This window comes from Protopterus annectens, chromosome 2.part2 (assembly GCF_019279795.1).
Source record: "Protopterus annectens isolate FY-2018-M chromosome 2.part2, PAN1.0, whole genome shotgun sequence".
In the NCBI taxonomy this organism is placed as follows: domain Eukaryota; kingdom Metazoa; phylum Chordata; order Ceratodontiformes; family Protopteridae; genus Protopterus; species Protopterus annectens.
The window spans coordinates 890,458,157-890,468,849 of record NC_056730.1 but is presented as its reverse complement, the minus strand read 5'-3'; the positions used below and the strand labels follow the sequence as shown (position 1 = coordinate 890,468,849).

General features: G+C 40.5%; 1 protein-coding gene across 1 annotated transcript in view; it reads left to right on the top strand.

Moving 5' to 3' along the window:
- REEP5 (receptor accessory protein 5) overlaps positions 1–10,693 on the top strand; it is a 515,414-nt gene that overhangs the window by 64,458 nt on the left and 440,263 nt on the right. The window contains exon 2 of the mRNA XM_044064207.1: positions 9,709–9,802. Coding sequence (XP_043920142.1) covers positions 9,709–9,802 — 94 coding nt within the window. The remainder of the gene's footprint in view (positions 1–9,708; positions 9,803–10,693) is intronic.

The following is a 10,693-nucleotide window of genomic DNA, read 5'->3' as shown; positions in this document are numbered from 1 at the left end:
TAACAAGCTTATTATGTGTCTGAGGCATGGTGTCAAGAAAGTCCTCTCAAGTGAAGCTCGAGAGGTGAATCTTTGCGTCCATGTCAAGAGCATGTAACAAGCTGAGTTATGATTGGATAGACATGATCATACTTCTTTGCAGTCCACAGAGCTTTACCTGCTACCATGTGCTACAAAAGTCAGAGGAAAAACAAGGTGCAGTAATGCTAATTATTTTACAGCTTTAAAAGCTGTAACACACTTGCTGCTACCACAGAGAGCAGCCATCAAATGATTCATTCACATTTTTTTTCTTTTTTAACACCTTTATTGAATTATTATTTAAGACATAAGCAAACATACATTTAAATAAAAGAAAGCGACCCGCGTTAACATGTTCACAGTTACAAACGTTACACATCACATAAATGTTCTTATACAATTGTCATCAATCCAGCATTACATAAATTGCTCAATTCCAGCCATCCTTTAAACATTATTCCTCCCCCAAAACCTTATTCTGCATGTATTGTTTCCACAATACCCATTTTCTATGTAGTTTGCTCCTGCCCAAAAGTTTGTTTTTTTTTATTTCTGTTAAAAATTTCCACTACTTCAAGTGCATTTGGTTTAGACTTTGATTTCTATTTTCCAGTAATTGCTTTTTGGCAGCCATCCAAATTAAACTGGAGGCCTTACTGTAAGTATGGGTGATTCATATCTTGTCCAGCTAAAATAAAATAATTTCCTTAGTTACACCCATTTGCATACCCAGTACCCCTGACCGAGTACTCTGTAGGGAATTTTTAAAGTCTGACAATTCATTACACAGCAAAAACAAATGCTCCCAGTTACCTCTTTCTTCCTCATCACACTTCCAACATTTTGCATGTACCTGAGCAAAAATTATTTAGCATTATCTAGGGATATAAAAGAAATGATGCAAACACTTCCAAGCAAACATCCTAAGTCTAGACTTTGTTCCATTTTTGGAAACCATACACATGTCCCATTGTTTCTTTGTGTCTCTCTTCCCAATCTTTTCTATCCTCCTTCTCATTTCTGTAGTTATCATGCAGTATTTTATATGCCCTAATAGTTATCCCTTTTTTAGCACCAGCTTCTGTTTTAGATTCAACTAAAAACTCTACCATAGCGGGTCTTTCACTTAGGATTTCAGTAGCCTTTTCTGTTTGCCTGCACTTTTAGTATCTCTCTGTGATAGGGAAGGTAGTCTGCAGCTTGCAGTCCAAATGTCTTCTTGGTCTGTTCTCATTCTGTCAATCTTTCCTTCTCTAGTTATTTTTCTCGCAATACCTTGGTTTCTTTGCCAGTATTCTCCAGTAACTTCCAGCCCCCCTTGCCTATTCTCTGTACCCCTGATTGCAGTCATCTCTATAGGCAGTATCTTTCTCCATTTTTGCTTTGGCTTAGTTCTTGGAATACTTTTGGCAGCTTTATGAATATAATCATCTGCATGGCTATTTTTCTCTGTAAGGATCTACATCCAAAATTCCATTTTTTTCCTTATTTCTTGAACCAGCCCCCCCCCCCCCGCTTCATCATCATCCCTTTCCACCATGACTCATAGGCTTCTGCTTGTGTTGTGTACGAGTCTTACTTCTGTAGCTCCAACATAACCCTTCAAATCGGGTAACACTAAGCCACCTTGTTCTGCTGGAAGGATCCACTTATCCTACTCGACCCTTGCCCTCTTCCCCTCCCAGATAAAACCCTTCACCTCTTTTTATTAATTACTGTCCACAGCTTTTAATCTGGTTGATTTAAAATCTGCCTGACTTTATAAAACTAAAGGGACTAAAAATATTTTCACTTCTTCTATCTTGCTATCCATGTCCATAAACAAGAGCTTCCAGTTTCTCAATTTTTGTATTATTTTTTATTTAGTCTCTTCTCACATATCATTAGCTGCCATAATAGAAATCTTTTTAACCCATACTCCTAAATACTTTAATTTTATCATGACCGCATAAGTACTAATATTGCTGAATCAATTCATGGGTGGCTTCATAGTTTATAGCTATAGCCTTTGTTTTGTCTTCATTCATTTTATATCCCCAAAAGACTTGAAACTGTCTCAGAATGTTCCACAACACTGAGGCATCTTTTTTTCTGGTTTTATTAGGTACAAAATAACAGCATATGCAAATGAAGCCAACTTTTCTTGATTACCATACCAATTGCATCCCCAAATTTCTGAGTCCCTTATTTTCTTCACTAATGTCTCTAAGTATAATGTAAATAACAAAGGGGGAAAGAGGACACCTGTCCCTGGTTCCTCTGTTAAGGAGCAACTTATGAAAGAGGAACTCTCCCACTTTACTTTTTGTCTCCTATCCTGCATATATCCTAATTGACCTTGTCGTCGTATAAGGGATACAAATACTTCCATTGCCTACTCATAAATCCCAGCTAACTCTGTCAAATGCTTTCTCTGCATCAAGACTCAGCAGCAGTATTTTCTTACATTCTGCTTCACTCTGGATCATCATTGTTCTGTTAATGTTGTCAAATGTTTGCCTCCCCTCCACAAAACTACATTTGTCCATATCTGTCAATTTTAGCAACACCTTTGCCATTCTTTTAGCTATCCTAGACATAAACACTTTATAATCATGGCTTAAAATTGAAATGGACCTATATGAAGCTGTGTCTGATGGGTCTTTAATGTTATGTATTACAGCCACTACAGCTTTCTTCCAGGATGTTTGTGCATCCCCTCCTTCTAAAATACTATTAAATAAAACCTTACAGATCTTTGTCACTATTCCTCCTAGCTTCCAAATTTAATGCATATTGGTTGGTTAGACATCACCATTTTTATCTGATTTCCTCCTAACTTAACTGTTAGTTGATGTTCATCGTGTTACCCTGCTGCAGTCATCACACTTGGGTTATCCTGTCGTCAGGCGGTCCCGCAGTCGGCCGGAATTCCAAAGTCTTGGTCTGGCGTCGGTTGCTGTCGCTTCTTCCCTGACGTCAGTGCGCCAGGGGTATATATAATGCATCCAACGCCATTTTCTTCAGTCTTTCTTGCCGCACGGTGCCCGAAGCAGAAGCAGTTCGCAAGTGCCAGTCAGCCGACTCCTGAGATTTTCAAAGTCGAATTTCAGATCCAAAGTCTTCAATAAAGCTAAGTACCCCGTTGGGGAAACTTTTTTTTGCCTCAGACCGATGTCAGAAAAAGTTAACAATTGTATTTCTTGTGGGAAGCAAATACCTCATAAGGATTTTCATTCTTACTGCATACCTTGCCTAGGCCCAGACCACGACATCACTAGTTGTCGTTTTTGTGCTAGGTTTAATAAGCTTACTATAAAAAGACTCTTTGATTTCGCACGACACTACTTCGGTAGAAAATTTAACTACACTATGCCGTCGGAGCAACCGACTACCGACGTGCACAAAAAACGCAGGGATAAGGACAGGCAGCCTAGACCCAAGCCAGACTCCGAGGCCTCGGCTGGTCCGGTCTCCGGTTCACCGGTCTTCAGTGAGGCTCCGACGCAGCCCCTGACTACCGCAGATCTGGAACCCGAGACCGCTTCAGAGCTTTTGGTGGAGAGTACTAGGCCGACGCAGCCATTTTGTTTAGCCTCTACCGACGACACTGCTGATAAAGATGTCGGTGCTGCAGAAACACCTTCGGTTTCTGAAGGCGTCTTCAGACCGACGACGCTCACCATAAAAACGCATCCTAAGACCCCTATTAAACCTAAAAAGACTGCACTTCAGTCTCCAGTTCAAGGCCCCATGCCTAAGAAACAGATGCTCAAAATGGCTGAAGATTTGATCTCTTTAATCAGGGGTTCCCAACCCCCACCCGACAAAAGGCCTAGACAAGAGGAAGATTATGCCTCCTCTGAACAAGTGTCTATTTCCTCAGGCTCCTCTGAGGACCAATATTACTCCTTCTCACCTTATGAAGATTCTGATGCTGAGGATTCTATTCCCTCAGCTTCTCCTCCTGAAGACTACTCTTTTGGGGAAACTTTACACACTATGAGGGAACATTTTCACTGGGAAGGTCAGGACTACTCTGACTCAAAGAAAAGGCTCAGAGTTTCTTTTACTCCCCCAGCACAGACCACTTGCCATCCCCCCCAGTTTTAGACATTGTGGATGATGTTTACTTAGAATCCAGTTTGAACCCAGATTCTCTGCCTCCTGCTCCAGCCAAACCTGACAGATACTATAGAGTGCCTGATTCCCACAAATTCCTTTATAAAAGCCCTGTTGCTGATCCAGAGACCATCTCACAGGGTCCCAAAGGGGCTAAGGCCTCTATGGCAAAAAATCTTGTACCCTCTGAAAGGGACTCCAGCGCACTAGACAGGTGGGGGAAAAATGTTTACACCTCAGCCACTCTACCTATGAGGGCACTAAATTGCCAATTTCACATGCTAAAATATCAGCAATTTCTAATGTCTCAGTTAAAACAAAAAATGAGCACACTCCCTCAACAGTCTGAATTGAAAGAAATGCAGGATCTGTTGCATGCAACTGAACAGGTGGGCAAACATACTTTACAATGTGGGTTTGATTCTTTGGAGGCTTCCTGCAGAGCAGCTGTCACTGGGTCTGTTATAGGTAGGCATGCTTGGTTAAAGGAACAAACTCTGCCTGATCATGTTAAAGCAAAGTTTCTAGATGGTCCCTTACAACAGGATGTTCTTTTTGGAGTTAAAGCAGAAGAAGTCTTAAAGAAAATGGAGGATAAGGCAAAATCTATGCAGACAGTCAAAGATTTTCTATAGGTACAGCCCCCTCGCTTCAGCAGAAATTGGCCAACAAAAAATTGGTCCTTTCCAGCTACTGACAGACCACAGAGGGGCAAATACAGACGTCCAAGAGGCAGAGGACAACCACAAGCCCAGTACAAACCTCGACAATGGGGCACTGCAACACAGAAGGGAGGAGAAGACAGGTCCCAAACTACCAGAAGGCAAACTCAATGACTTGCACCTCATCTGGCCAAGCAACACTCTCTTGGCAGCCCCCTTGGGAGGAAAACTCACACTTTTTTCAGACAACTGGCACATTGTCACAAAGGACAAATGGATCCTAGACATAATTTCATGAGGATACAGATTCCATTTTCACACCTTGCCAATGAAAAGAGGAATGCCAAACCTGCCACAAAATCAATGGGCAGAGGCACAAAAACAAATTACAGCTCTCATGGCCATGAGAGCCATTCATCTGGTACCTACTCCAGAGCAAGGCCAAGGATTTTACTCGAGACTCTTTCTAATTCCCAGAAAGGACAATGCCTGGAGACCAATTCTGGACCTTTCAATTCTAAACACCTTCTTACAAGTACCCAAATTCAAGATGCTAACACTACAGCAGCTTCTTCCCATGTTGGGCAAGAAAGCATGGCTAGTAACGTTGGACCTCAAGGAGGCATACCTGCATGTCCCTATCAGACAAAGTTACAGAAGATACCTCCATTTCATTGCAGGTTCAACCCATTGCCAATTCTCTCCACTGCCCTTTGGCTTATCTACTGCGCCCAGGGTCTTCACAAAATGCCTGGCACCAGTAATTGCATACTGCAGACAAAGAGGAATTCAAATATACCCATACCTGGACGACTGCCTCATCCAAGCAGAAAGCAAGGACATCCTCTTACAACGTCTGGCTTTTGTAAAACATCTTCTAAGTTGCCTGGGGTACACAGTAAACGAAAAGAAATCAAAGCTAGTACCCTCCCAAAATATGACATTCCTGGGTGCCAGCTTGAATATAACGGCCCAGAAGGCTTATCTGACGCCAGACAAACAACTACAACTGACTCAATATTTCAAAACAATGGCAACAAAGACCCAGCTACCTGCAAGAAAAATTCTGCAGGCCTTGGGCTTTATGGCATCTTGCATACTACTAATATCATTTGCAAAGCTGCATATGAGGAAATTACAGTGGTACCTAAAAAGTGTATGGTCTCAACACAGCCACAGCTTGGACACAATGATAGCTCTCATTCCCTGCCTACAACAGGAGTTTCTATGGTGGTCACAGGCATGCCACCTCAACAAGGGTCAGCCTTTCACCTTGCCCCCAGCCAGGCAAACTGTGACAACAGATGCATTGGACTACGCCTGGGGGGCACACATGGCAGGACAGTGCGTTCAAGGCGTATGGACTGCAGATCAAAGGAATCTGCACATCAATCAAAAAGAGATGCTAGCTGTACAGAATGCTCTGACAGCCTTCAAGAATCTATTACATCCAGGACAACTTACAATAAGGATGGACAACACCACAGTAATGTGGTACATAAACAAACAAGGGGGTACACACTCCTACCCTCTGTGCAGGCAAGCAATGACCTTGTGGAACACAGCTCTGGCTTATCAAGTTCAGTTACAAGCTCAATTCCTGCCAGGACAAAAGAGCACATTGGCAGATGACCTCAGCAGAAACATCATGGATCCCCACGAGTGGAAACTGGATCCACAAGTATTTGCAATGATAACTCAAAAATGGGGCCTTCCAGACATAGACCTGTTTGCCGGTCCTCAAAACTATCAACTAACAAAATTTTGTACAAGGACACTTCACCATCAAGCTTGGAAAGTGGACGCACTCTCATTCAGTTGGAAAAGCCTGACAGTATATGCTTTCCCTCCATTGCCTCTCCTCACAAAGGTGCTTCTGAAAGAAAGGAGAGACCACGACTGATACTCATAGCCCCAGACTGGCCATGCCAGCACTGATACCCACTATTGAGGAATATGGCCCAGGGCCCACCTTGGGTTTTACCACAAATTGCCCATTTGCTCACACAGCAAAACAATCAGATTCTTCACAGCCAGCTCAAAACCTTAAATTTGGCTGCATGGCAAATCACCTAAGCATCCAGCCTGCTCCTCTTTCCCAAGCAGTTATGGATGTTATTCTGGAAGCTAGGAGGCCCAGCACCAGGAAGGCCTACTCGGATCAGTGGAAAAGGTTTTGCGCCTGGAACCAAGCTAAAGGCCAAAACACACTTCAGCCTCACATGCCTCAGATTTTACAGTACTTAACTGAGATGTAAAAGAAAAAGGAAAAAAAAAACACTTGTTTACTTAAGTATCCTTATCACATACTATGTAACATGCAATTTGTATCATAAAATGTCGCATACAAATATTGCTAAGAACAAAAATTGTTTTGCTACTTTCTTTTCTTCATTCCCTTCAGTGTCCTTCAAAGCATTTATGAAATGAAATGGGGCAAATGTGTTTCATTCCCCCACAAATTTAACAAAGTCAACAAAAGTCCAATGTTTCAACTTTTTCTTGTAAAACCAAATTTCACAAATGTGATTGATTCTTTGTACTCTTGTTGCTGGCTTCTTCCTATTCATTTCCATCTCCCAAACCCAAACTCTGGTTCAAGTCTAGGGTACCCCCGATTCTTCTAGTCGGCTGTTTTATTTTTTTTTCGGTGTCTCTCAAGCATTTTCCTTTGGAACATTGGAAAACATTGCACTGGCAAAGTCTCTCGCTGTACTATCAGAAGAATGAGAGTCAGAGTCCATTTCTGTTTGATGGATCACTTTTTGGTGGACAAACTTGTGTATTTCCTTCTTGACTTGTTCTGCATCAAAAATAACTTTGATTCTCCAGGAAAAAATATTCTGAAGACAGTTGGGTACAGCAGCTTTAATCTCACACCTGCCTCTAGGCATTTCCTGATTGCTGGCATACATTTGCTTCTTTCCTGCCTGGCATAAAGTGACTAATCATTTTTCTACAAACACTTTGTCTCCAATTTTTAATACTTTGTCATTTTGCCAAAGTTTTGTCAAGATCAATTCTTTCTGCTGGTATGATTTTATCTTTACTTGTACGGGTCTTGACTGTTTTCTCATGGCCGGGTTTAGAGCATACCCTTTCATTTAACAAATCCTTCTGTGGAGTAGCAGTCCATTTGCTTATTTGTGCATTCACAAAACTTGTACAGTTTGTTCCTTCCAGTTTCTGTGTTGCAGCAGAAAATATCAGAATTTTCCTGTGTGCTCTGTCTTCTAACTCTACTAGTTTTTGAAATGGTTCTTGCAGTCTCATACCCTGCCACACAGCCTTTTCTTCATTTTGACCTCTAATTTTTTGCATTTATTTCACTGCATCTGAATAGGAGTTTAAATCATTTTTTCCAGCTGTTTCTTGTTTGAGTTAATATACTCCTTCATTTTTTTTATTTTAATCCTCTCTGAGCACATTTGATTGATTTTTCCTGTACTGGAAGCCTTGTCTTGCACCAAAGCTGGAACTTGAACTGCTTTTAGCTGAACAGTTGTAGGATTCTTCCCAGTCAGTGTTTTCTCTTCACCTTTTCTAATTGATTTTCTTCCAGACTCTCCAAGTTTCTTCTTTGTTGGCATGCAGGCAACATACTTACTAGCTAGTAACTGAATTTATTAACACTCAGAGTTTCTGGCCCTTGTCTTTGTTTGTTTTTTCACACTGAGAGGACTGAAATTAAGCTATTGATCAGTGTGCAGCCATCTTGGAAGTCCGTGTCTTAAAAGTTTTGGCATGATCTTTATCAGACTTTGAAAAATAAAAAGTCTGAAGCATTTAACAGCTTCCTGCTGCTCTTCTGTGATGGCCTCTGACAGCTGATATTGCTGCAGCACAGTACCACAGCATAACAGTGCTGAGGGGTGCGTAGCAAGAACTTGTTAAGCACCTTTCCATGCCAGAAAGCTACTTAACATGGCTTTTCCCACTTTTGAAGGGTACTTATGGCACTCCATGTACTTTATTATATTTTAGCTGCACATCTGTATACTACAGTGTATGATTTCTAAATTTGAAATATTTAGAAGAAAAATGAGCATAAAAATGTTTCTTGTTGCCACTTGTACCACCCTGTATAAAAATACTTCTATTTAAAATTATTTTAAGAGATGGTATAAAGTGTTCTTGACCTACCAGTATAGTGTGGCAGAAAGTAAAATTCTTAGAACTACAGGGAAGTTTCAGTTAATTTCCAGCTACTGAAACTGGCTTTAAGATGAAACAAGTTCACCGTTGAATCGGTGGGTCATCATTTCTGTGGTCCCTCGCCAACAAGTGAGCACAAGTGTAAATGGGTAACACTTTTCAAAGCTCTGCCTTTTGGCAGTTTTGTGAAGCTGATTCTCTGACATATTTTTTCTTAGCTAAATGTAAGGCACTGTTTGTATATATTTTTTGGAAGAACACTAACAAACTACTTGCACAAACTAGATAACTAAAAGTCTGTGTGTGTGTGTGTGTGTGTGTGTGTGTGTGTGTGTGTGTGTGTGTGTGTGTGTACATCAACAAAAGTTAAGGAGTCAAGATTTGTATGTGGCTGATTGTGGGATTTATTTATATAGATCATATGGACATTGCTTACTGATGAACAATTTTTATTGCTATTTTATGCATTCAATCCCAACAATTCCCTCTGTAAAATGCAGTGTTTTGAAGGGTATTTTGGCATTCTAAGGCAAATGAAAGGGGATTAACAGTATGCGATATCAGAAACACTTGGACATGTCACTGAAGAGGTAATCGGCACTGCATGTGCTCTGAAACTGTAAAGTGAAGAAAATGCAGCTTTTCTCACTTGAAAAAATATTTTATTTCCTGTTTTTGTGTTGATATCCTATACATTTGTTTTGTGCATTTTTATACAGGCCATTTTAGGTAATTGTAATAGTAATTTATTTTTTGTTTTGTTTTGCAGCTTTGATAATAGCCATTGCTGTGTATCTGGTGATAGGATATGGAGCATCATTACTGTGCAATTTAATTGGATTTGTATATCCTGCATATATCTCGTAAGTAGTGTACATAATTTTTTTAACCTTTTTGAATAACAAGTCCGTATAGAATGTGTATTTAGAAGGGACAGTCCTCAGCTGAGTGCAAGAAATTCATACTATTTGGCATTTAGAGCAATATTTAAAGTAATATAAGTAAGAAGTGCTGTTTTCCTGCACTAACTAAATGTACTATTATTCTAAGGTACAGTTGCCTGTAGGTTGCTGCGCTGAGATGAGGGATGTTTACCTCTTGATAGCATTTTTTTTTTCCTTTTTGTTGTTAATAAGAACCAGAGTGTGTTTTAAGAAAAGGATTACTGAGTTATGACCTAAAGACTTGTTGTCTTTTAATGTAATTAGTGTGAAGCATTTAGCATATTGACTTATTCCGGGATACCCCTCTACAGTTTCTTCAAGGAAAGTGACTCTGAAAATCTGCAAAACAGTTGTCTGCCAGTCTGTGTTTTCCTCTTGGTGTACAGTAAAGTCTCAAACGGCACCCGTGGGTATTAGTAGATGCCAGTTAAGTACATGTTCCAGTTGTTTGAGATATGCTTTGAGATTTTTGATTGGCTCGTATATACGAGCCAATCAAAAATGGTAAGGCGGCGCCTCTTCTATTTAGTGCCATATCGAGCCAATCAAATGTTGGTTGCTTAACAGTGCCGATTGCTCGAGTCCCAGATAACTGGGATTTTACTGTATTTGCCTACCTTTTAACAAGCCCAGTAGTAGTAGTAAAGAAACTCTTTACTTTGACTTTGACCTGCGGATTAAGAAGAGAGCCTGCTACCCAGAGTCAGTGAAACCTTTTTTTGTTTTGTGTGACTGCTGAATAATTCAGGCAAGCAGACTGCAGTTATTTTCAGTTAGTGATAGTAGTACAATAGGCTGCATGACATTGTT